This window comes from Neofelis nebulosa, chromosome 9 (assembly GCF_028018385.1).
Source record: "Neofelis nebulosa isolate mNeoNeb1 chromosome 9, mNeoNeb1.pri, whole genome shotgun sequence".
Lineage (NCBI taxonomy): Eukaryota > Metazoa > Chordata > Mammalia > Carnivora > Felidae > Neofelis > Neofelis nebulosa.
In genome coordinates, this window is record NC_080790.1 from 129,879,956 (window position 1) to 129,905,668 (window position 25,713).

General features: G+C 49.2%; 2 protein-coding genes and 1 long non-coding RNA gene across 4 annotated transcripts; 2 read left to right on the forward strand and 1 right to left on the reverse strand.

Annotated features, from left to right (window-relative positions):
- Positions 1-1,605: 1,605 nt before the first annotated feature.
- LOC131485910 (interferon lambda-1-like) lies at positions 1,606-4,602 on the forward strand. Its single transcript, XM_058685920.1, has 2 exons — positions 1,606-1,944; positions 2,188-4,602. Exon 2 carries the CDS (start codon positions 3,591-3,593, stop codon positions 4,161-4,163), a length of 573 nt encoding a protein of 190 aa, XP_058541903.1. The 5' UTR covers positions 1,606-1,944; positions 2,188-3,590; the 3' UTR covers positions 4,164-4,602.
- A 3,707-nt stretch (positions 4,603-8,309) lies between these two features.
- Positions 8,310-18,417, reverse strand: SPATA2 (spermatogenesis associated 2). Of its 2 annotated transcripts, XM_058685921.1 has the most exons (3): positions 18,259-18,417; positions 11,219-11,671; positions 8,310-10,290 (listed from the first exon to the last, which is right to left on the reverse strand). In XM_058685921.1, the coding sequence occupies exons 2-3, from the start codon at positions 11,552-11,554 to the stop codon at positions 9,064-9,066; spliced, it is 1,563 nt and encodes a 520-aa protein (XP_058541904.1). In that variant the 5' UTR covers positions 11,555-11,671; positions 18,259-18,417; the 3' UTR covers positions 8,310-9,063. The 2 variants fall into 2 exon arrangements, with proteins under 2 accessions (XP_058541904.1, XP_058541906.1); XM_058685923.1 differs by lacking the exon at positions 18,259-18,417 and having other exon boundaries at positions 11,219-11,689.
- Positions 18,409-23,848, forward strand: LOC131485912 (uncharacterized). The gene is made up of 2 exons (XR_009249073.1): positions 18,409-20,579; positions 23,665-23,848. It is a non-coding gene; the product is annotated as an uncharacterized LOC131485912 (long non-coding RNA).
- The last annotated feature ends 1,865 nt before the right edge of the window (positions 23,849-25,713 follow it).

Consider the following 25,713-nt stretch of genomic DNA (forward strand, 5'->3'; position numbering starts at 1 on the left):
AAGAATATTTCATGACATGAAAATGATAGGAAATTCAAATTTCAATACCCATATAATAAAGCTTTGCATTTTTTAGTTAAAAATTCATGGGCTGGGAGATGCCTGGGAGGCTCAGTCGGTTGAGCATCCAACTTCGGTTCAGGTCATGACCTCGCAGTTCGTGGGTTCGAGCCCCGTGTCAGGCTCCGTGCTGACAGCTCAGAGCCTGGAGCCTCCTTTGGATTCTGTGTCTCCCTCTCTCTCTGCCCCTCCCCTGCTCGCATTCTCTCTCTCTGTCTCTCTCTCTCTCTCTCTCTCAAATATAAACATTAAAAAATTGTTTTAATTAAAAAAAAAGAAAACCTATGTGTCCCAGTGAACATCATACCCAATGGTAAAAGACAGAAAGCTTTTCCTCTAACATCAGGAACAAGACAAGGATGCCTACTCTTGCCACCTGAGTTCAACACAGTACTGGAAGTCAGCCAGAGCAATTAGGTAAGAAAAAGAAATAAAAGGCATCCCAATTGGAAAGAGACAAATAAAATTGCATCTATTCTCAGATAACAAGATCTTATATGTAGAAAACCCTAAAGATTTCACACACACACACACACACACACACACGAAACCTGTTAGAATAAATGAATTCAACCAAGTTGCAGGATACAAAACTAGCACATTAAAAAAAAAAAAATCAGTTGCCTTCTATACATACACAATGAGAAATCTGAAAATGAAATTATAAAAACAATCCATTCACAGTAGCATCAAAAAGAATAAAATCATTAGGAATAAACTCAAGCAAGGAAGTGAAAGATTTGTACCCTGAGAACTATAAAACATTACTGGAAGGAATTAAAGAAGACACAAATAAATGGAAAGATATTTTGTGTTCATGGGTTGGAAGACTTCATATTATAACAGTGTCCATACTATCCAAAGCAATCTACTGGTTCCATGCAATCCCTGTCAAAATCCCAATGGCATTTTTGCAGAGCTAGAAAAAAATGGTCCTAAAATTTATACTGGATCTTGGGAATGCAAGCTGGTGCAGCCACTCTGGAAAACAGTGTGGAGGTTCTCAAAAAACTAAAAATAGAACTACCCTACGGCCCAGCAATTGCACTACTAGGCATTTATCCAAGGGATACAGGTGTGCTGTTTCAAAAGGAAACATGCACCCCAATGTTTATAGCACCACTTTCAGCAATAACCAAATTATGGAAAGAGCACAAATGGCCATCGATGGATGAATGGATAAAGATGTGGTGTGTGTATGTGTGTGTGTGTGTGTATATATATATACACACACACACACACACACACACACACACACATACACAATGGAGTATTACTCAGCAGTAAAAAAGAATGAAATCTTTTGCAACTACATGGATGGAACTAGAGGGTATTATGCTAAGTGAAATTAGAGAAAGACAAATATCCTATGACTTCACTCATACGAGGACTTTAAGACACAGAACAGATGAACATAAGGGAAGGGAAGCAAAAATAATATAAAAACGGAGGAGAACAAAACATGAGACTCTTAAATATGGAGAACAAACAGAGGGTTACTGGAGGAATTGTGGGAAGGGGGATGGGCTAAATGGGTGAGGGGCACTAAGGAATCTCCTCCTGAAATCATTGTTGCACTAGATGCTAACTAACTTGGATGTAAATTTTAAAAAATAATAAAATTTAAAAAGAAAAAGCTGGTGGGGGAGGGGAACTCCTCCTCTTCCCTGAGAAATTGCTTTTCACAACTTGTCACAGGCTTGTCACAGTATGACCACAGAGCTGATATGAAGATGTTGGAAGAAAATGAAATATTACTTATCTGTATTGTGAGCTGGAGAAGAAAGTAGAGAGTGGGGCCATCATGCACCAACCAGATCGTCCGTGATTCTCCCAGAGTAGCAGCTGGGTCAGGGACCACTGGCCTTCTTGGACTTTCAGACCGTAGGTCAGGGAACATTTTCTTTTTTTTTTTAAATTTTTTTTTTCAACGTTTTTTATTTATTTTTGGGACAGAGAGAGACAGAGCATGAACGGGGGAGGGGCAGAGAGAGAGGGAGACACAGAATCGGAAACAGGCTCCAGGCTCCGAGCCATCGGCCCAGAGCCTGACGCGGGGCTGGAACTCACGGACCGCGAGATCGTGACCTGGCTGAAGTCGGACGCTTAACCGACTGCGCCACCCAGGCGCCCCAGGGAACATTTTCTATAAAGGGACTGATAATAAATATTTCCAGCTTTGAGGGCCACACAACTGTTCAACTCTGCTGCTGTAACCTGAAAGCAGCCACAGATATGAGCATGGCTAGGTTCCAACAAAGCTTTATTTATGGACATTGAAACTTGAACTTCATGTAATTTCCACATGTCATGAAATATTGTTCTTCTTTTGCTTTTTTTCCCACAATTTAAAAAGGCAAAAAAAAAAAAAAAATTTACACTGGATCTCAAGGGGGTACCCTGAATAGTTGAAACAGTCTTCCTGATTTCAAAACATATTATATACAAAGCTACAGTAATCAAAATACTGTAGTACTGGGGGGCGCCTGGGTGGCTCAGTTCGGTTAAGCGTCCGACCTCGGCTCAGGTCATGATCTCATGGTTCGTGAGTTCAAGACCCGCGTCCGGCTTGGTGCTGACAGCTCGGAGCCTGGATCCTGCTTCGGATTCTGTGTCTCCTTCTCTCTCTGCCCCTCCCCCGTTCCCACTCTGTCTCTGTCTCTCAAAAATAAATAAACACTGAAAAAAATTTAAAAAAAACAACTGTAGTACTGGCATAAAGATAGACTTAAAGACCAACGGAACAGAATAGAGCCCAATAAACCCTCGCATATATGATCAAATGAGCTTCAACAAGGGTACCAAGAACATACAACAGGGCAAGGACAGTCTCAACAGATGGTGGTGGGGAAACTGGAGATCCAAACGCAAAAGACTGAAGTTAGACCTTACCTTATGCCACCTATAAAACTTAACTCCAAATGGATTAAAGGCCTAAATGTAAGATCTAAAACTATAAAACTCCTAGAAGAAAACGCAGCGAAAAGTTTCGTGACAGTGAATCTGGCAACGATTTCCTGGATGTGACACCAAAAGCACGGGTAACAGAAGCAAAAGTACACGAATGGGACCACAGCCAACGAAGACTGCGCTCCGAAGGGAAGCCGCCTCTGCCGCTCAGGCACCCTGGCCCACACCCCTCGCCCCGGCACCTGCCTCGGCCTCGGTAAGGGGCTCCCCACAGTCAGCTGAAGGCTGCCCCAGAGAGTCCTAAACGCGACTGTCCAGACACTGGACTTCTCAGAAACAAGGCGTTCTCCTATGAGGGAATTTCAGTTTCTCTTTCCTTCTCGGCACAAGTCCAGGGAAGGGACCCGTCGGATGCCCTTTCTCTGCGGCTCAGGCAGCCTAGCCCACACCCACGTGCTCACCTGCTTCAGCGCCTGGCTCCGCCTACTCAGGCCTTTTCAGGCCCAGTGGAGATTGCAATTTCCACTTGCCTTTTCACTTTACATACATCAGCTGGGATTGCCCGGCGAGCCTGGCTAAAAGCGGAGCCATGCGGCCGGGGAAGCAGTCGAGATCGGGCCATGGCTCCAGCTTGGGTTGTGGTGCTGGTGACCGTGGGGCTGGGCTTGACCAGCGCGGGCCCTGTCCCCACTTCCAGGCCCCCCCCAACCAGGAGGGGCTGCCACGTGGGCAAGTTCCCACCTCTGTCGCCGAGGGAGCTAGAAGCCTTCAAGAAGGCCAGGGACGCCTTAGAAGGGTCACTCCCGCCGAAGAACTGGAGCTGTGGCTCTCGCCTCTTCCCCAGGACCAGGGACCTGATTCGACTGCAGGCCTGGGAGCGCCCTGCGGCCTTGGAGGCTGAACTAGACTTGACGCTGAAGGTCCTGGGGAACATGACTGACTCATCCCTGGGCGTCGTCCTGGACCAGCCCCTTCGTGTGCTGCGCCACATCCACTCCGAGCTCCAGGCCTGTGTCCGGGCTCAGCCCACGGCAGGACCCAGACCCCGCGGCCGCCTGCACCACTGGCTGCACCGGCTCCAGAGGGCCCCAGAGGAGTCCCAGGGGTGCCTCGAGGCCTCCGTCACGTTCAACCTCTTCCGCCTCCTCACACGGGACCTGAAGTGTGTCACCAGTGGAGACCTGTGCGTCTGAAAACCTGGACCCGACCCCAGCCCGTCCGGGACCCAGACCTTCTGTATGCACCAGGCCTCATCCTTCCTTAAGTTATTTCCTTTCAATCCCTTATTTATGGACCTGCAGCCCCGCTCCATAGCCATAAGAAATGTTTATTTTTCTACTTTTGTGCAATGTGCAGCAAATAAACAGTAAGGAAGAGAGAAAAAAAAGAGCCAACTGCTCCGGAGATGGAGAGAACAGAGGAACACGTTAAACAACAGTGGGAGCTGCAGTCGGCAAAGTGCAGACTCTAGCGAACTCTAAAGGACTAAAAATCCAGCTTGACAAAAACATTTCAAGGAAAAGAAAAGAGAAAGATAGGGTCCCTATACTCTACACGAACAGCTTTGAGGGTAACGGTGATTTAAAGGTCTATCCACGAAATGCAATGTGGAGACCTTATTTGAGCCCTGATACAAACTGTTTTTAAAATATGAATTTAGGGGCACCTGGGTGGCTCAGTCGGTCGAGCGTCCAACTTCGGCTCAGGTCATGATCTTGCGGTTCGTTGAGTTCGAGCCCCACATCGGGCTCTGTGCTGACAGCTCGGAGCCTGGAGCCTGCTTCGGATTCTGGGTCTCCCTCTCTCTGCCCCTTCCCCGCTCATGCTCTGTCTCTCTCTGTCTCTCAAAGATGAATAAACGTTAAAAAACAATTTTTTTTAATATGAATTTATACAACTGGACATCGGAACATTGACTGCCTATCTATCGCTATTAAAGAATTATAAAAATTTAGATGTGATAATGGCATGGTGTTTTAAAAGTCCCTTGTCTTTTAGAGACACATACTGAAATATTCCACTGAAGCAGATGTCTGGAATTTCCTTCAAAGGAATTTAGGAGGGAAGTGGATGGACAGGTAAAAAGGAAACCAGGTTGGCCACAAGTTGGTAGCTGTTAAATCATGGAAGCTGGGTTCATTTGTACCTCTTTTGTAAGTAAGATGGCTTCTTAAATGAGAATATGGGCCGGGGGAGGGGGGTGGCATTTAAGCAAGATAATGGCTCATTCCTCTCTTACATAAAAACTCTGGAGGTAGGCAGGGCAGGCTGGCTATGATGGCGGCTTCTTAAGCATCAGGGACCCAGCCGCTCCCAACCGCCCCTCCCTCATCACTTGGCTTCCGCCTCAGAGTCTCCCTGGGCCGCTCCATTCCAGCCAGGAAGGAGGCTCGGGTGGGAAGAAGAAAAGATCCTTCAAAGACATGTCTGAAAGCCACACGAACCACTTCTCCGTCCCACTGCCCAGACACGGCCACATGACCACGCCTGGCTGCAGGAGCGGCTGGGGAAGGCAGTCTTTACTCTGGATGGCCATGTGTCTAAAAATCAGGGCTTCTATTACCAAAGGAGAAAGGGTGAGAGGAGACGGGGGTTCAACTCAAAGTGTCTGCCACAGCTCTTCTCTCTCTCTCTCTCTGAGACTGGTAACCGGGCGGGTGGGGTGCCACAGATCGGTGCTCGAAGCGGGCAGCAGAGCTACTGGGCAGCTGGCGGGCACGACGATGTTAAACATGCTTGTCGTTTACATACACAGATTAAGCAATCGGCTCTGAAGCCACCACTCTGCTCCGGGTGCAGCAGCGAGTGTCTGGCTTCCTCCGCTCTCCCAGGCTAGGTGCGCATCTCTAGGAAGCCGCTCTTCCTGGCGGTGCCATTTCCTGGGCTGCAGCTAAAACCCAACCCAGCTCTTGGGCCTCGGTCTGGCCCGAGGCCTGGATTATCTGTTCACCGGCGCACGAAATGGAGAAACCTCCTATTCTCTGACTGCTGAGATGCCTTGTAGGGGCCAACCCAGCAGTGGTCACCATCATGCAGAGACCCTGCTGCTACCAAAAGCCAGGATGTCCCAGGGCGCCTGGGTGGCTCAGTCGGTTAAGTGTCCAACTTCGTCTCAGGTCATGATCTCACGGTTCGTGGGTTCGAGCCCCGCGTCGGGCTCTGTGCTGACAGCTCAGAGCCTGGAACCTGCTTTGGATTCTGTGTCTCCCTCTCTCTCTGCCCCTCCCTCCCCTCAAAAATAAATAAACATTAAAAAAAAATTTTTTAAAGCCAGGATGTCCCAAATCACAGCTGCTCTTATGCCACCCTCAAGATTTTTGCCACGTATCTTGCAAACCCTCCTTTCGAAAAACACTTACGTTGATTTTTAAAGTGATCTCTTGTCATTGCTGTAGATGGAAAAGCAGTACAGCCTGCTCCAGACAGAAGGTAACGGAACACCTAGCTAAGACTCTGCCTAAGGCTCCGCGCCTAACACCTGCTTCCTCTTTGGTAAAGACAAGCTAGCATTAAATGGACTTTCTCCTTAAGGCATTTAAACGGATTGAAAGAAAAACGTAATTAATTTTTTTCATAATGTCCGTCAATGTTATTTAATGCCTGTCAGTCACCACCAACAATCATTTCTCCTGGAGTATGTAGTCCCACTCCTAAGAAACATGGCTGAACTTTGCACACCTCAGTTTCCCCACCTTACAGGTGGGGATCGTAACACTACCTAGTTTACAGGATGACGGAGACTATTCTGTGGAATCACGCACGTGAAGAGTCAGCATGCAAAGTACCCGGCTCACAGAGTAAGCACTCGAAAGCGGGGCTCTCATCAAGTTATCAGTTTTGTGGAAGAGAAAATGAGAGTCCTGTCATCAGAGGATACAGCTTGAGCAAAACAAACAAACAATCCAAGCAGCCCAAACTTCAAAAGCAGCAGGGAGGGAGGGACATAAAACTCCAAACACTTTGTTTAATAATGGAAGACACTTTATTATTTTTTTGAGTCATCTCTCAACATTTCAACTCTTGATAGAAAGCAATCGCAAAACATCTGTCTTTTTAAATTAGCATGTATTTACCCATCTCAATCACAGCAACCTCATACAGTAAGGTACACGCCAAGGACACGGTCAGAGATCTCCTATTGCAGTCTATAAACACGGTATCTCCATGATGACATGTGTGCCGGACTTTCTCTCCCAGGACGAGGTGGGCACTCCTGCTCCTGCCCACCGTAGAAGCTACCTGGCCTCACAGTCGCTTAAAAGTTCCTGTAGTGCTAGAGCGATCTGGGAACGGAAAACTAGAAAACTAGAGCTCTCAGGAGTAAAACAGGCATCGACACTTCTGAAACGTGGGAAGGAAGAACATCAAAGATGATGACCCCAGAATGGGCTGGTCTCAGTAATAAAGGTGTTGAAACTCAGCTGTATATACACATTGAGTATCTACATGTGCTGTACTAGATATATAAAAAAGAGCCACAGAAGATTTGGAAAACCTTAAAATCACTCCACTGCATTGGAAGAACATCAGCAAATTCACAGTGGCCTCAGGATTCAGCCAGAGCTCAATGTGTTCGAGAGCCGAACACCTCCTTTCTACCAGAAAACCCACTGCACGTAAATTCCTATATTCTGTACATCACAAACACGTATGGCTAAAATATGTTAGTTCACAAGGAAGCGGTTTTTAGTTTCAAACTCTTGCCCCACTCCTGCTCTGCACCCCAAAAGCAACATCCAGGGGTCATTCACATGAGGAGTTTAAGGGGCCTTCAGGTTTGGAAGCGCTTAGGCTCAGCTGAGCATCTCAGGAGACGTCCGTCTGATGGGCACACGCTGACTCGGGCCCACTTTTAGTGCAAAAAGATCACCGACGTGGCAGAGGAGTCCTGGAAACAGGCGAAGAAGGCTGAGATGGAGGGGCGGGGAGATCCCAAATGACGTTCCTTCTCAAACGAGACTCAAGAAGTTCGGAGTGCAGGTTCACACGCAGCAAATGGCAAAGACCAGGCTGTAGGTCCGCAGGGTGAGGTTCCTGAAGGGTCACTAGGGTATCACAGTCCGCAGGTGCACAGAACTCCCGGCCCGCACTAGCCCCCTAAGTGTATGCTGGAGGTAGGTATATAGAGATTTATTGGAGGGAAGACAGTGGCTCGCCACCAATTCTGGGACATCGTCTGTTCCTCCTCTGCCCCCACACTCTCTGCTCTACCCTTGGGCTGTGGTGTGTGTAGGACACAACACGGAAAGGGAGGAGACCCTCCCTTGGAAGACTAAAGAACCCAGGCCATTTGTATAAATAGCTACATGATCAATGTTTTAACCACTGTGAAACACACGGCAAGTTGAATATTTATTTAAAAATAAATCTCAAAAATATCTATTTACAGTACAGTAAGAGGAGCATGTGCAAACAACAGAAAGGGGGAGAAGTCCATCCTGCCGTGGAAGGTCCACGCTTCAGTGCGTCGGAGCAAAGTGCACAAACGCCACAGGCTGAACTGAGCTGTGGTGGCAACAGGATGCCGTTCGGTGAATACCGGACTCAGTCCACCTTTGAAACCCAAACGGGTGGAAGTCAGGGGCGGGGAGTCCAGGAGGGGATCCTTGTGTCCGGGAAGGGGGTGGCCAAGGGATGAGCCACTGGAAGAGGCCCGGTGTGGCAGGAGGGCTCATTTCACAAGCCAACAGGCCTCTAGCTCGGCGCTCCAGGTGGGCGTTTGGAGGGGACCTGGAGGGCCCTTCCCAGTCCAAGTTGGCTTTGCAGTGGGAGGGGTGGGGGTGGCAAGAGTCTCAGAGACAGAAATCTTCTTCAAAAACAAACAATGGAATAGGGAGTGGAGAGATTAGCAAAAATGAATCTGAACGGAAGTGCCACCCTCTCCCTTGTCAGGTGACAAAGCAGCCATCAAAGGAAATATCTGGGTCGCCAGGTGAACGCGCACGTGGTGCGGGCAACCCCACGATCCCCTGACACCTACACGGTCAAATGCAGGCCTCTGCTTCCGAGATCAATGCGTGAACACTTCTTCCCTGGGGGAACCCAGAAAGTCGGTGGTGTAGCCCTTGGAGCAGGGGGGGTACAAGGTCGAGTCTATCTGTACACGAGATGGGAGAGCTGGGTGGACTTGTAGTTCAGCTGGTTGTTGGGCATGAACTTGTGCAGCTCACTCTTTTTGCAGCAGGGGTCATAATGGTAGGCGCCGAGGCAGGTGTCGCAGGAGACTTTTGAACACTGGGTGCAGGTGTTGGCCGCGCCCGGGCGGTTACAGAAGCCACAGCGGGAGGTGGCTGCGGCCGAGGGCTTGGGTTTCGGGTGGAGGTGCGGCAGCCGGTCGAGGCCCTGAGTCTGGCCCGCGTACTTGTCCCGCAGAGACGACCCGTGGGCCAGGCTGTCGTGGGCAGAGGCCTTGCTGGGGAAGGCGCCGGGCCTGGGGGCCGGGGGACCGGCAAGCAGGCCGTCGCAGCGCTGGCAGAGGGAGGAGCTGCAGGACAGACCGCAGTTTTGGCACTTGGACAGGGCGGACTCTTTGGCAGGGGTCGAGCGCTTGTGGTAGGGGGCGTGGGCATCATTTCTGAGCAGCCACACGTCCGGCCGCAGGGCGTCCTGCCTCCGGGACGCGGCCCTCGGCTCCGAGTCCGTGTACAGATCCACGTCATCCTGAGCGGAGAAGTACGTGCCACGCAGCGGGCCCAGACCGTTGTTCGGCGAGGGGGGCGGCAGGTCATCCGGGCTTCCGTGGGCGGAGCTGGACACGGCCAGGAGCGAGGGGGACGGGCGGACGATCTCGTCCTTGAGGCCATCGCCCACATCTGTGGCCACCGGCTCCTTCCGCAGGCTCAGCGAGGCCTTCAGGGGCGGCTTCCGGCTCTCCCAGTAGCTGTCATAGGCGTCCACCGACCTCGAGGGCTTGGTCACCCGTGGCTTGTAGTAGTCCTTGGCCGCCCGCTCGCTGGCTGACTTCTGCAGCGCCACGCGGGCCATGGAGGCCGTCAGGTGCTCCCGGCCCTCAGCCCGGCGCCGCAGGGCCTCCGAGCAGCCCCGCACGTCCTCCGCGCTGCTCTTGCGCTCGCTCACCACGTCCAGCTCGGAGTAGCCCTTGTCCTTGACTTGTGAGTGGATTTCCAGCATCTGCTCACACTCCACCTTGGCCAGAAAGAGCTCAAAGGAGACCATCTTCACCTGGAGGGTCTCCACAAGCTCTTTGAGTTTGTACGCAGTCCCTAACTCGGGCACGTAGCCCATGTAATGCAGGATGGCTCGGATGTCCTCTTCCAGCAATGACGACTTGACATAATAAACGAAGGGGCCCGTGTAGGTCTAGGAGAAGGAAGGGGGCAGAAAAAGAGAGGCGGGGTTTGCTCTCTGAGGCACACGTGGTCTGAGCACACCCAGGTGTGAGCAGGGGGAGGAGAGAGGAGGGAAAGATCTCAGCAGTCCCCCCCCTCCCCCCCCTGCCGTGTAGCAGACAGAGGCCAGCTGGGCACACGGCGAGAGGGGAGCCGCACGGGCACTGCCTGGAGCGGGAGGGCACAAAGCCACCAGCTCCCTGTACGGGCTTCCGCGGCTCTGCACCATTTGAGGAAACAGGGCAAACGTGGTGAAGAGAGGGGATCAGAACCGAGGCGGAAGCCCAATGAGCAGGAAGAATATTCCTTTCTGGATTTCTGCGGAGTTCTGAAGAACAAAAGCCTGGCTTTGTGGAAACTCTCCTGAGCCATCGCTGCCTTCGGAACGATTCAGAATTCTCTCGCTCTCTTAAATCCATCCTCCACTCTCCTGTCTGTTCCCACTTAGTCCGAACCGCCTCTCAGGGGACCCCGGCGTCTGCAGCAGCCTCCTAACTGGTCTCACCGCCCCACTGGTCTCCTTCCCATACAATAGAATGCTTTCCAAATGTAAACCCGATCCGGGTCTGCCTTGCCTCTCGGCCTACTTAGGGCAAATTCAAGCCCTTTGCCCTGGGCTTCGAGGTCCTGCGTCACCAGGGTGCTGCCTGCCTTTCCAACTTCACAGCTGCAGACGGGAGTAGCCAGGGGCAGGGACTCAGTAAAGAGAGGACACTGGTCAGACAGGCAAGGTGGGGAACAGAAGGGGGTACTTCTAGTTGTTGGACCAAAGGCGGTGGGCAAGATACCTGGACGGGTCTGCAGGCAGAGGAGGGATGTAACTGGCACAAGCCCTCTCAGGTCGGACTGGGAGGGGCAAGAAGGGAGACCGGTGTGCATGGCCCTTCCCCAGACCTTACCTTGATGCTTCTGAATTCCTTCTTCCACGGGTAGAGGAAGAGGTTGACACCGACCGTTTCCAGCACACTGAAGGCGCAGGCCAAAGCCCGCAGGCTGGAGGAGCTCAGCGAGCGCAGGGAGCTCTCCACCACCTCATAGAACTGGATCAGCCGGAATCGATAAAAGGGATCCACCTTGTGCAGGCTGAGCAGGGTCGAGGCTGCGACCCGCAGGTACTCATCGTTGCCAGGCCGCTGCTTGCTGGGGGTGGCATCCACTTTGCCCTCGTGGAACTGCACGTACTTCCGAAATAAATCATCCTTGTATTTTGTATCCATTGAACTGGGCTTCCCCATCCGATCCAGGGACGGGGGGGGGGGGGGGCTACCTTATCTCCTCCATGGCTTCTGGGTTCGAGGCAGTGACATCGCTAAAAGCACTGACATGCTGCCCACCTGGACTAGGGGCATGCGCTGGAAGGGGAAGAACAAGAAGCACATCATTCCTCGAACGGGTCCACGTACCAGCTTGTGGCTGCCGAGGCAAAACGAAAGTCAGAACTGGCCTGAGCTACAACTGGGCACCACCAGCCCTGGGCCCCTCTCTGCGCATCCATGCAACACATTTAACTGAACACGTACTATGTTGCAAAGCTGTGGTAGAAACAAGACAGGTAGGTCCTTGACTTTGCTGAACTCATAAATGAAGAATGTGATTAGGAGCACCCAACCTGGTTTTGTAGGGAGGAGGAGAAAGTTTAAAAAATCCCCCCCACCCCCTGGAACCAGGGCGTATTATGCTAAGTGAAATAAGTCAGAGAAAGACAAATATCCTATGATTTCACTCATATGTGGAATTTAAGAACCAAAACAGATGAACATAGGGGAAGGGAAGGAAAAATAAAAACAGGGAGGCAAACCATAAGAGACTCTTCAATACTGAGAACAAACTGAGGGTTGCTGGAGAGGAGGTGGGTGGGGGGATGGGCTAAATGGGGGATGGGCATTAAGGAGGGCACTTGTTGGGACGAGCACTGGGTGTCATGTGTAAGTGAGGAATCACTAACTGGGTTCTACCCTGCACTGTATGTTAACTAACTTGAATTTAAATAAATAAATAGATATCTCCCTACCCCCACCCCAGGCAATGAAGGTTAGACTTGAAGGATGAGGAGTTTGCCAGGCCAAGAGGTGGGAGGGGAACGTAACATCAGAGGCGTCCCTAGGGAGGAAGGCCCTGAGCTAATGCTGCCAGGCACTCACTCATGCACACTAATGCCCTTCGTCTTCTTAAACCACCCTAGGAGACACGGGCACTACTACTCTGATCCCCGTTTTACAGATGCAAAAGCCAAGACAGAGAAATGTAAAGAACGTGCCCAAAGTTACAGAACCACGAAGAGGCAGGGCTGAGATGAGAGCCCTGGCAGCTGGGCTCCAAGGTCGAGCCCTTACCCACCACTCCCTGCTTTCCTGAGGCAGGAAGGAGCTTGGCGAACACAAAGAAGGCCAGGATGGCCGAAGCGGCCAGGGGGAGGGCAGGATCCTGTGCCTTGAGGCTCAGAGAGCAGAGCGTGTGAAGAACTGTGTATTTTATTCCAAGAGGCGTGTGAAGCCCCAGAAGAGCTCAAAGCAAGGCAGGGAGGGCCGTGATCACCTCTGCAACTTTAAAGGAAGACCACACTGGCTGATGCCCCCTGGAGGATCTCCGACAGCCTGATACCTTAGGAAAGGTTTACAGTTCTCCAATACCTATAGCTTATTCCCCTATACTTAGGAGAGGTTTACAGTTCCAATGGGCAGGACAGAACATTCTGAGTTGGGGCACACCAAATTTGTACTTTTTTTTTTAAATTTATTTATTTTAAGAGAGAAAAAATGAGTGCACATGTGCACGAGGCGGGGGGGGGGGGGGGGGGGGCGGTTAGAGAATCCCAAGCATGCTCTGACTCGAGGCTCGAATTCATGAACCGTAAGCTCATGACCTGAGCCAAAATCAAGTTAACTGACTCAACTGCTGGGCCACTCAGGCGCCCGAATCTGAACACTTGCTGTCTGCGGGGCCACTGGTTAGAACACGCACAGAGTAACCAGCATGGTCGGTGCCACAATGCTGGGAGCAAACCTGCATTCATCGAGGGTACTGCCGGGGCCACAGGAGGCAGCACAGCACAGATCTGATCTATGAACAGATCCAGAAGCCTGACTGCCTAAGTGTGAACCCTCGGTCTGCTTCTCTGGGCCAGTCAGGTAAATTGCTCAGCCTCTCTGGGCTTGTTTTCTCATCTGACAGTGGGGGTTGATCATAGTACCTAGAGTTCCGAGTCGGTGTAAGGATGATGATCAGTATATAAACGTCTTCACAGAGGGCTGGCTCGAAATACGCCCTTGAAAAACATGAACAGCTATTCCTGGTATCTGAAGGTGCTATACCCCTGCCAAAATGCCAGGCGTTTTCTTTTATTTTTTTCTTGAGAGAGAGAGAGACAGAGCAAAAGCAGGGGAGGGGCAGAGAGAAGGAGACACAGAATCTGAAGCAGGCTCCAGGTTCTGAGCTGTCAACACAGGGCCTGACACAGGGCTCGAACTCGTGAACAGTGAGATCATGACCTGAGCCAAAGTCGGACACCTAACCGACTGAGCCACCCAGGCACCCCTAAAATGCCAAGGATTTTCAAGAAGGTAAGGTGAGCGTGGGCAAATATCTCCAGCCAGGTGGGGGATGTGCATTTTCACAGTCGCCCATCCTGACCACAAGCTCCACGGGTGCAAGGACCCTGACTGAATTACTGAGTAAGGTAACTAAGCACAGAACCAGAGGCGGGCAGGGTACGTGCTTCAGAAACACCTGCTAGCTAAGTGGAGGGGGCTCCTGCTGGCTGTGGAGACCACATGGGACTGAGAAGGAAGCTACAGTGAGAAGGGACAGGCCCAGCAGTCCTTCAGATCTGAGTTCAGCTCAGGAAGTGCTAAGGGCCCACAAACCTGGCAACGATCATGAGGTCAATAAAATCATCCACTCTCAATGAGCCACTCACCTGGTTTCTTCACAGTTTTGGGGAGACTCCAAGGATCTTAACCAGGAAGTGAGGGGTGAGATGTGCAGGAGAAGTGGGGACAGAGAGGCCACTTTCTCCCAACCACTGCCCTCCCAAGGGAGCCCCGTGCTTCAAGAACACATACACCCAAGGAGCACAGGAGGCACATGAAAATCCATTAGGATAAAATTCTACCTCCTGACCAAGGCCAAAGGCTTCTCATGGTCTACCCCTGCTCATCTCTCATAGCTGTCCTCCCCTTCCAAGTTCCACCCACACAAACCTTTCTGTTGTTCCTCAAACACGCAAAGCTCACTTCTGTCTCAGGACCTTTGCCCGCGTTGTTCCTTCTGCATGTTCTTCCCGATTCTTCCCGTAGCTGGCTCACATTCGTTTTTCGGGCCTCAGCTCCAATGTCACCCCTCAGAGGCCTCGCTGACAACCCCAGCTCAGGGACTCCCACTTTCCTAGTCCCTCATTACCCCATTATCCTGGGGTAATCACCAGCTGAAAGTGTCGTTATTCATTTACTAACTTCCCCTCTTGGTACCCCCACCGTAACCCAGCATGCTTCACAAAGGCAAGGACCACATCTGTTTCATTCACCACAGTGCCTGGAACACAGCTTCGCACACAGTAGGTGTTTGATAAAACAGGAGAAATGAATGAGGCGTTCGTGATGCCATGCCTTCAGTTTCTCATTGAGCTCGCCCAAGATTCCAGGGAGGTCAGCTCCATGACAGGACATGCTGTTAAGTAGCCAGAGCTACTGGACCCAAGATTCCAAGCCTGACCTTTTGAGGCACCCGTGTTCCTCCCATACCTCCAGGACTCCTGGGCTCAACAAGTATTTATGCAGCACCTATCTCATGCCAGGCCCTCGGATGGGTGCAGTGGGGGGATAATCGGGGCGGGGGGGGGGGGGGGGGGAGGGAGCTGCAGTTGGGAAGCCACAGCCCTGCCCTCAATCCTACTTACAAGAGGTCACTATCAATGTATGTATCGCAAGCCGAGAGAAGACATCACTGTCCTTACCAATAAAAACCGGTATGTATTTCCTATTTTGTATCTACAAGAGAAACTTCCATCCTGCCTTTGGTCCCAGGGACTATGTTTTGGTACATCTGAGAAAAATGTAAACAAAGGGACATGAAGCCTCCTAAACGCGGCTGTGATTTTTCTCTGACGAAGTCAGCGCTGAGCCTATATAGAGGCTGATTTTTTTTTTTTTTTTTTTTTTTTTTTTTTTACAAAGTCAGCCACTCTCAAGCTCAGTGTCTGCTGCTCTGTAATCACATCACAGTCCACACCCGTGTTTGTTGCTGGCACACAATAAACAAGGAAAAGGGATCCAAATAGCCCAATCGGTGTTGGTGTTCCAAATCCTCAAGTCAAGGATGGGAAACCCATCTATGATGAATCTTGAGTCAACCTAGGTAGGTGAGGAAAAAGGTGAAAGAAAATGAACGCTAAGAGGTAATTAAAGAAAGGGAGACGGGAACGAATCGTCACCGAGGTCCTACTACTCACTCAGCACTGGGTCTTCTGCATCATCCCATTTAATCCTCATACCAGCTCTAGGAGGAAGCCAAAGGTCAGCCACGAAACAACCAGCCCAACAGAGCTCCCAAGGGTCCGAGCTGGAATTTGAACTTGGGTTGGCAGGCCCTGAGGCCTGGGTTTTTTCCCCGTTTCCCCCACTCATTTATTGCTACAATCTACCATTCACTAAGGGATCAGTACATGAGGGCCCTCTGCTAAGTGCTCAATGAAGATCAGTGAAAGCCACAGGACAGCCCCAAGGTTAAAGAGGAAACTGAGGCTCAGCGAGGCCAAATCACTTGTCCTGAATCACAGGGAAGGAAGAAGTAGAATCTGAGGTACGCACCAAGGTCCGATGCCCAAACCCTGACTCAAGCTCTATGCTGCTTCTGGGCTGCACCTGCCGGACAGCTCTATTTGAAAGGGCTAGGCTAAGTTAGAACATCCCATGGCAGGGCAAGCAGACTTGAGTTCTAAAAATTGCTAGAGTAGCAAAATTCCCATCTTCCCACGCCGAAGGGGGCTGGAAGAGCTGCAAATCTCTTTAAGATGTAAGCTCAAGGGCCAAGGGAAGAGGCTGGCCAGAGACCGGCCAGTGGTAAAGCAGCTGACATCATCCCTCCTGAATACATTTTCTGAGAATACAGGCTGCATTGTAGCTGGTCATAGCTGGTGTCTTTTCTGAGCATAGAGCCAGCAATTTTTTCCCAGCACTCTGCAAGAACAACAAAAAAACACGCTCTCTGCAAAAACAGCATGGTTACAGGAGACTAGACAGCGCAATGACAGAAGCCGTTAATTTCTCCAAGCAACCCAAGGATTGGAGCGCCATGACGTGCCAGTCTGGTGGGGGGGGGGGGGGCGGGAAATGGCACTGTGAACATCCCTAACAGCGTCAGGCGGGTGCCCAGAGCCAAGAGGCCTGGTCAGCACTCCCTGCACCCACAATCTGGACTCCCTTGGAGAAGCAACTCAATGAAGAGAGAAGATGTTACATATACACTCAGGGAGGTGGTGGTTTTTTCATGACGATGATAATATTTTTAATTTTTTTTTTTTTTTAATTTTTTTTTCAACGTTTTTTATTTATTTTTGGGACAGAGAGAGACAGAGCATGAACGGGGGAGGGGCAGAGAGAGAGGGAGACACAGAATCGGAAACAGGCTCCAGGCTCCGAGCCATCAGCCCAGAGCCCGACGCGGGGCTCGAACTCACGGACCGCGAGATCGTGACCTGGCTGAAGTCGGACGCTTAACCGACTGCGCCACCCAGGCGCCCCTTTTTTTTTTTTTTTTTTTAATAATGTCAAAGGAAAGCTGTATCTGTTTCAAACCCCACTGAAAGGGACTGAAATGATTTGGGGTAGCAAAGCATTAGCTTGGCTTTACCTTAGCTGGCCCATTCAAGCAGAAACATCCCCCAAGCAGCATCTGAAGGAGCCCCCTCCCTGCACAGACATAGGCTATTTAGGACGCATCATTGCCCCAGTCCACAGGTTTACAGATCTCTGGTCTAGCTTCAGCCAGCTCAGAGTTCCCTCGGCCTCCAAACAGCAGCAAGAGGAGAGCAAGCCATTCAACCTCTTCCACCTCCGTACCCCACTCTTTTGAACTCATTCCAAACCCGAGGTTCCTGAGACACATCCAAGGCACCTTGCACTGCCTGTGAAACACCAGAGGGCCCCCATACCCCAATCAGATTCCAGAGAGATTCAGAGAGAGGTCTTGCAAACCTCTGAAAATAACACCAGCTATAACCTGCTGAAAACGGGCTTCCCTACTGGCAGCTGCCTCTCAGAGAGGCTCTGAAGGAAGCAGTTTCCACTCCCTGCTGGGGACAGGAGCTGGCGGCTGCTATTCCCAAGCTGGTAATTCCTACAGTCTCTGAGGGCCGTATCAGTTGTAAAAAACACCCCAGTCCCAAACTCAGGCCCCATCTGGCTTTGTGAATGAATTCACTGCAGCTATCACTTATTGGACGCCAGCTGTATGCCAGAGACCGTGCTTCACAAGCATTATCTCATTTCATCCCCACTACGGCCCTCGCAGGCAGGTTCACTCCCATTTAAGTAATTAGGCAAATGAGGCTCAGAAAATGAAATGACTTGTCCAAGGTCACACAATAAGTACAAACCCAGATCGGCTGCCAGACACTGGGCTGGGGACCACTGCGCGGTAAGTGCCTCGCGGTGGGGTCGGGTGGCCTCCTACTTGGTTAGTCGCCGAAGAGGGGGTGTTCCTCCTGAGCTGCCCTGAGCCACCCATGGCCGGTCCCAGGAATCTGCGAGGCAGTCTCCGGGGGAGTGGGGATCCTGAGGACAAGCTGGGCCCTCGGGACGCAGAAAAGGCGGGCCCGCCCGCCGCCCCCGCCGGCCGCGAGGGGACCCCGCTCTCGGGTTGGCCGAGCCCCGCCGAATCGGGCGCCCCCTCTGCCCTGGGAAGCGCCGGAGGCCGTTTCCGCTCGCGGCCGCCCCGCACTCACCCGGCACTGCCGCCAAGGACGCCCCGGCCGAGGGTATCCAGAAGGAGCCGCGACCGCCGCCGGAGCCGGGCCCCGCTGGGCTCTCGCCGCTCCGGCCGGCTGCAAGGGACCGAAGCCAGTACCCCGAGACCAGCGGCGACCCGGAAACACTAGGCCAGGAAGTGACGCCTCTCGGAGGCGGGCCCAAAGGGAGGCTGGGCCGCGGCTGCGCGTCGTACCGGAGCGAGGCCGATGGCCGCGGGCGACGGAGGGAGAAGCGGGAGGTAGAAGAACGAGCGGAGGAGTCGCGGAATCCGGCTCTGGGGCTGGCAGGGCCGCCGCCTCGGCTCGGACTAGCCCCGGAAACAAACGAGCCGGACGTGACGCACGCCAGCCCCGGGATGGTGGCTGGCCGGGTTGTCATGGGAACCGGTGTGGAGCCGGGCGGTGGAGGCTAGGCGCTGCGAGCGCGGACTGCGTGATCCCCGGCTTCCGCCTCCCGGACTCGCCCCTTGTCCAGATGATCTGCGAGCAGCTCTCCCGACTGAGCCTGAGCAGGAGCTGACAGTTGGAGTCCTCGCCCCATTTTACAGACACAAATACCGAGGCTTAAAGAGAGCAAGTGAGGTGCCAGGATCACGCGAGATGGAATCAGGCCTTGAGAGGACTGTCTTTAAGAACGGGGCTCCCAGCTTTGCCTTTGCCACTTACCAGGGGCGTGACCTTGGGCAAGTTACCTCGCCTATACGAGCCTCAGCTTTTTCACTTGCCTTTCATATTGCCTCCTTGCTTTGCGACTTTCACCGGACACCTTAGTACCAGCATGGTCTACACTGGCTTCAATCATGGTGTGGCTTGGACTTGTCTATACTCCCACCAAACGTATTGACCGTGAGCTCACCGAGGACTCAGTTTTTGTGGTTCACCACTCCACTGAATCCTTAGTGATTGTCTAACACGTATCCAAGACTTTGTCAGACATATTTGCGATTGGACCATGATTCTCTCTCTCAAACTTAACCCCAGACATTCGTTGAAGTCTCGGAGCCCACTCCATGCCTTGTTCTCTTCCCCCATCATGCTCTTCTACCCTTCTGGCCTCCGTGCCTCTATATGCTGTTCCCTCAGTGTAAATGTTTTTCCCCCTCACCTCTTTCCTTCCCAAGATAGATAAGTAGATAGATAGATAGATAGATAGATAGATAGACTGACTTTAAACCTGACACCCCCACAAAACCTGGAGCTCCTTACTCATCTGTGTTTCCCCTGAGCTCTGCACGCGTCTGATCTGGATGTGCCCAACAGATGTTCCTTGATGGCAGGATTCTCTCTCAGTCTTAGTGTCGCCAGCTAAAGCCACTGGGTCTTGTCTCAGAGGAGCCAATGACAAAATACACAGGGAAACGTTTGGAGAACCAGCAACCCGCTCTTCAAACAGCAGTGATGACTACATCTGTTGCTATCTGAACACCACTCCGGGTCTTTGTGCACTTCAACCTTTATCACCTCGGGTTTAGGCTCCTCTCTTAATTATCTGCAAAGTGATGGTGAGAAAAACTGTCCCACAGAACTCTCTGCCTTTGCAACAACTCAAAACTTTCCTTTGGAAACTGTTACAAGACTGCACAATGGTGGCTAAGAAGTCCCTTACAGCTCTGTGGTTCTGGGGCAGCCAAAAGGGAAACAGATTTTTAAGGAGACTTTACCAGTAGGAAACCCTGGTCATTGAGATGCAGTGACATTTTATATCAGAAAGGACCCAAGGTCTCCCCAAGGGAGTCATGTTTCTCATCTTTTAGACAGGGTTGAAGGCCTGAGATTTCTCTGCTTGGTGATGTGCAATGATAGAAGCATCCTTTTCAGATTTCATTACATAATGATTAGCAGATTATATAATAGACATGTGACAATGATTAGGCACCTCTACTTCCTCAGGGCCAACAACACGAAAAATCTACCTACTTCTTTCTATTTTTTACTTTTTTTATCACAAAAAAATAATGCATGAATTTCAATGATACAGATGTGTTTAGAACAAAAAAGGAAAAAGGAAAGCAACCCTATGACACAGCAATTTGATTTATTGGAATCTACCAGAGAAGCAAGCATAAGTACACAGACCTGTTGCATCCTTGTTTGTATTGCAAAAGCAAAAACCAAAAACATTCTAAGTGTCCATCAATAGGGAAATGAAGTATCCATCCTAATGAATACTATGTATCGCTTAAAAAAGATAATGTAAACCTACCTTACTCTGCAGTACATTTTGTGGAATGAAAAAAGAAAGACATCCCCCGGAAATGGAATACAAAACATCAACCAATATTATATACGTTCTAAAGGTATGTGTATATGTATAAAGTCAACAGGAGACAATAATGCAAATATCGATCATTTGTTTTTTAAATCATTCTACAAATACATATTACATGATTTTTATTAATATCTCCCCCCCCCAAAAAAAGTAAGCTCCATGAGGTCATAACTATACCTGTTTTTCTCACAATTATATCAACAGTATCCCCCATACATATACTACCCCACACAAAATAGAAGTTTCAACAGTATTCGTGTGTTTGTTTTTTAAGCAAGGCTCCACATCCAAAGTGGGGCTCGAACTCATGACTCTGAGCTCAAGAGTCCCAGGCTCTACTGACTGAGCCAGCCAGGCGTCCCAACAGTATTTGCTTCTGACGGAAATTTTCATCGAATGCCGGGTTTGATGTTAAGATTTCAGGGGCATGACCACGAACAAGATGGACACAGCCCCTGCCTCAAGGAATGTATAGTCTCCTTACCGGAAAGAGAATGTTAATAAGACTAGGTTCCTATTGTCCAAATCTGGGACAATCTGAACATCAAAATAAGTAATGATACTGATGAATTATAATACTTCGGAGGGAGGGGAAGAAACCATGATCCCGTGCTAATACTAAACATAAAAACATGAAATGCTGTGTTTGTCGGAGGAACATGCCCCTGGGCTACGTGTGGCCCTGGGTGCCAGGTCTGACCCCTGCACTAAGGGTGGATGAGAAGCAACAAGTTAGTTCATCTAGTTAGAGAGATGAATGCACGAGGCAAGCCGAGAATGCGTTGATAGAAGGGCAGCCCAGTCTCTGAGGACCTCAAATGTCAGGCCAAGAGTCTGGGTTTGCCCCTGTGAGCACCGGGGAACCACTGAAAGCCTGTGAGTAGGAAGGATGGTGGTTACAGCCCTTGCTCTCCAGACCAGGTGTTTGGTGCTTGGTAGATAAGAAATCAGCACGTAGGTTCCCTAGAAATATGGCACAATGGAATAGAAATGACTCTGCGGCCAGTGGACCTGGGTTCAAGTCCCTGGTGCTGCATTTAGTAGCCCCATGAATTGGACAAGCCACTCAGTCTCTCTTAGACCCTCTGCAAGCCTGGACTCTGGAACCAGAATGCCTAGATTGGACTTTGCTGCTTCCTTGCAGCAAACATAAATATAAATATATACAAATATATATAAATAAATATAATATATATATTAATATAAAACAAACACAGCAAAATAGGAACATCCAGGAATGTGGGTGAAGGAAGGGTGTATACCAAGGTTCATTGTATTATTCTTGTACCTTTCCTCCAAGTTAAAATTAAAAAAAAAAAAAAAAAAAAGGTTGAGAAAAGCAAGTATCAAAATAAACTGAAGAACATACTCTCAGTTGGCCGTATCACAAAAATGTGAACCCAGATTTATTTAATTTTTTCAAAATGTTTATTTATTTTGAGAGACAGAGAGAGAGAGAGAGAAAGCCCACATGCTCATGTGCAAGCAGTGGAGGGGCAGAAAGAGGGAGAGAGAGAATCCCAAGCAGGCTCCACGCTGTCGGCACAGAGCCAGATGCGGGGCTTGATCTCACCAACCCAACTATGAGATCATGACCTAAGATGAAATCAAGAGTCAGCAACCCAACCGACTGAGCCACCCAGGCACCCAGCTATGTTACTTTAAATGTAATTATGCTGGAGTGCAAATAGGCAGTGCAAATATCATCTGAAAAGACATGTTTCTTTTTTTCTTACTTAGAAGTATACAACTTAAAATTTCCGATACTAGGAGATAACTCTCATTAAATGTTAATATTTGCTAGCCTTTGTGGTAAATTCTTTACATGCATTAAGTTTTTTGTCTTTTAATTTTTATTGAGTTATAATTGCACAGATCTTAACAAGTTATAATTCACTGAGTTTTGACAAATGCACTCACCATTTCTTTTAAAATATAGAACATTTCCAGGGCGCCTGGGTGGCTCCGTCAGTTAAGCAGCCGACTTTGGCTCAGGTCATGATCTCACAGTTCGTGAGCTCCAGCCCCACGGCAGGCTCTGTGCTGACCACTCGGAGTCTGGAGCCTGCTTTGGATTCTGTGTCTCCCTCTCTCTCTCTCTGTGCCCCTCCCCTGCTTGCACTCTGTCTCTTGCAAAAATAAACATAAAAAAAAAAAAAAACAATAATAATTGAAAATAAATAAATAAATAAATAAATAAATAAAAAAAATAAAATATAAAACATTTCCCAAACCCCAGAAAGTTCCTTCACGTCCTTTCCAGTTAAGTCCACACGCAGAGACAATCACTGTTCTTATTTCTTTCACCATGATTAGTTTATTTTTTTATTTTTTTATTTTTTTAATTTATTTTTGGGACAGAGAGAGACAGAGCATGAACGGGGGAGGGGCAGAGAGAGAGGGAGACACAGAACCGGAAACAGGCTCCAGGCTCCGAGCCATCAGCCCAGAGCCCGACGCGGGGCTCGAACTCACGGACCGCGAGATCGTGACCTGGCTGAAGTCGGACGCTTAACCGACTGCGCCACCCAGGCGCCCCTCACCATGATTAGTTTAATCTGGAATGTCATGTAAGTATAATCATTGGGGTCTGGCTACTCTCAGCATACTGTTTGGGGGACTCGTCCACATTATAAGTATGACATGGTAACAGTTTGTTCCATTTTATTACTGACTGGTGTTCTATTGTATGAAGATGCCACAACTTATTTACCCATATTCACATGTTGATTTACTTTTGGGGTATTTCCAGGTTAGATCTATTTGAACATTCTCTTACAAGCTACTATGAGCATTCTCGTACAAATCTTTTTTTTAAATTTTTTTTAATGTTTATTTATTTATGAGACAGAGAGAGACACAGCACGAGCAGGGAAGGGGCAGAGAGAGAGGGAGACACAGAATGTGAAGCAGGCTCCAGGCTCTGAGCTGTCAGCACAGAGCCCGACGCGGGGCTCGAACCCACAAACCGTGAGATCATGACCTGAGCCAAAGTCGGACGCTTAACCGACTGAGCCACCCAGGCGCCCCTCTCGTACAAATCTTTTAATGGACATATGTTTATATATCTTTTGGGTAAAAATTTGTGAATCTTACTTAAATTTTTTCTTTAGGGAAAATTGGGGTCACAGAGTGGACTTTTCCATAAATGGTGTTGGAACAACTGGATAGCCATCGAGAAAAGCTAATGTTGGATCCACCCGTCACACCACATACAAAAATTAATTTGAGACAGATCATAGATCTAAATATAAAGGCTAAACCCACAAAACTTCTAAATGAACATGTTGGAGACTATCTTGGGGCAGATAAGGATTTTTTTTAGGACACAAAGCCTTAACAACAAAAGCGGGGGGAAAAGACCTTATTGAAATTAGAATTTTCTGCTCATCGAAAGACAATTAAATTTGCTTCAAAATAATGCAGGTGGTGGGTGAAGGGAGGAACTGAGGAGGGTATAGAACAAATAAAACTTGTCATAAGTTGATAATTAATAAAGCTGGGCAATAGGTACATGTAAATTTATCATTCCAATTTACTTTTATATATGTTGAAAATTCTCCATAATAAGTTTTACAATGTGACATATATGTAAAAAAGACGCAGTTAAGAATATAAATAGGCATGCCACAGACTGAGAAAAAATATTTGCAATACATATATCTGGTAAAGGATTCGTATCCGGAATTTACAAGGTGTCCAAAAATTTGGTGGGGTTCTAAGAGTTAGGCCTTAAATAGCTTTAAAGTATGTAAAGCTCAAAATTGCTTGTGTGCCACATGTGGGGGTGGGTCTATAGCAGCACTGCCCACAGAACTTTCTGTGGCGATGGAGATGTTCCATATCTGCTGTATCCAATACATAGCCACTAGCTATAGGTGGCTATTGAGCTCTAGAAATATGACTTGTGAGACAGAGGAAATGAATCTTTAGTTTTGTTTTTAATTTATTTAAATTTAAAAAAATTTTTTGATGTTTATTTGTTTTTGAGAGAGAGAGAAACAGAACACAAGCAGGGGAGGGACGGAGAGAGAGGGAGACACAGGATCTGAAGCAGGCTCCATCCAGGCTCTGAGCTGTCAGCACAGAGCCTGACGCAGGGCTCAAACCCATGAACCGTGAGATCATGACCTGAGCCATAGTTGGACGCTTAACCCACTGAGTCACCCAGGAGCCCCTAATTTATTTACATTTAAATAACCATAATATTGGATGGTTCAGGTCTATGGGATAAAGTCCTGAAAATAGAAGACATAAATCAAAGGGTATGTGCTCTTGTAACTTAAATAATTATAGGGAAATGGCCCACAAAGGAGATTATATTGTCCATCACTGCATAACAAATGACCACAAACTTAGTGGCTTAAACAACACGTGTAGATTATCTCACAGTTTCTGTGGGTGAGGAGCATGGGCACGGCATGACTGGTTCACCTCACGCTACAGAAGACAGATCTCCTTGCAGATTTCCTTAGGATCTTTATTTAGCTGAATAACTTTTTAAAGGATCTGCCTCCACCCACCTACCTCACTGCCCATTAGAGACCCCATATTTCTTCCCTGAACCTTGCAGAAGGCCTGGCACACAAGAGACCCTCAGGGACTCTTTGTTGCCTGAATGAGTGAGTCTACGTTGGTGGCAAAAATCGAGCCTGCCAAGGAGCACCTGAGTGGCTCAAGTGGGTTAAATATCTGAGTCTTGATTTTGGCTCAGGTCATGATCTCACAGTTTGTGAGTCTGAGCCCCGCATTGGGCCCTGAACTAACAGTGCAGAGCCTGCTTGGGATTCCCTCTGTGTGTGTCTCTCTCTCTTAAAATAAATGAATTAAAAAAAAAAAAATCAAGTCTGTGAAGTCTTAGAGTAGGACCGACACCCCCATTCCAGGCTCACAGAAGATCTTAGATGATGTGGGCAGCCTGAGAGACACTGACAAGGGCTCCAGGAGAGGAAGAGACTGTTGTGGGAAATGGTTCCCTTGAGGACATTATGAAGGGAAGGTTTGTTGATTTAACACACATTATTAGGCTGATTGTGGTTTGAAAAACAGCCAGTATGAGTGTGGAGGTGAGAACTGGCAACGCATTTGCAAGCTGAGAAGGGATAGGGAAGAAATTCTCACTGGGGATGCTTAGGAAAAACAGGAAGTGATGTAGCACATTC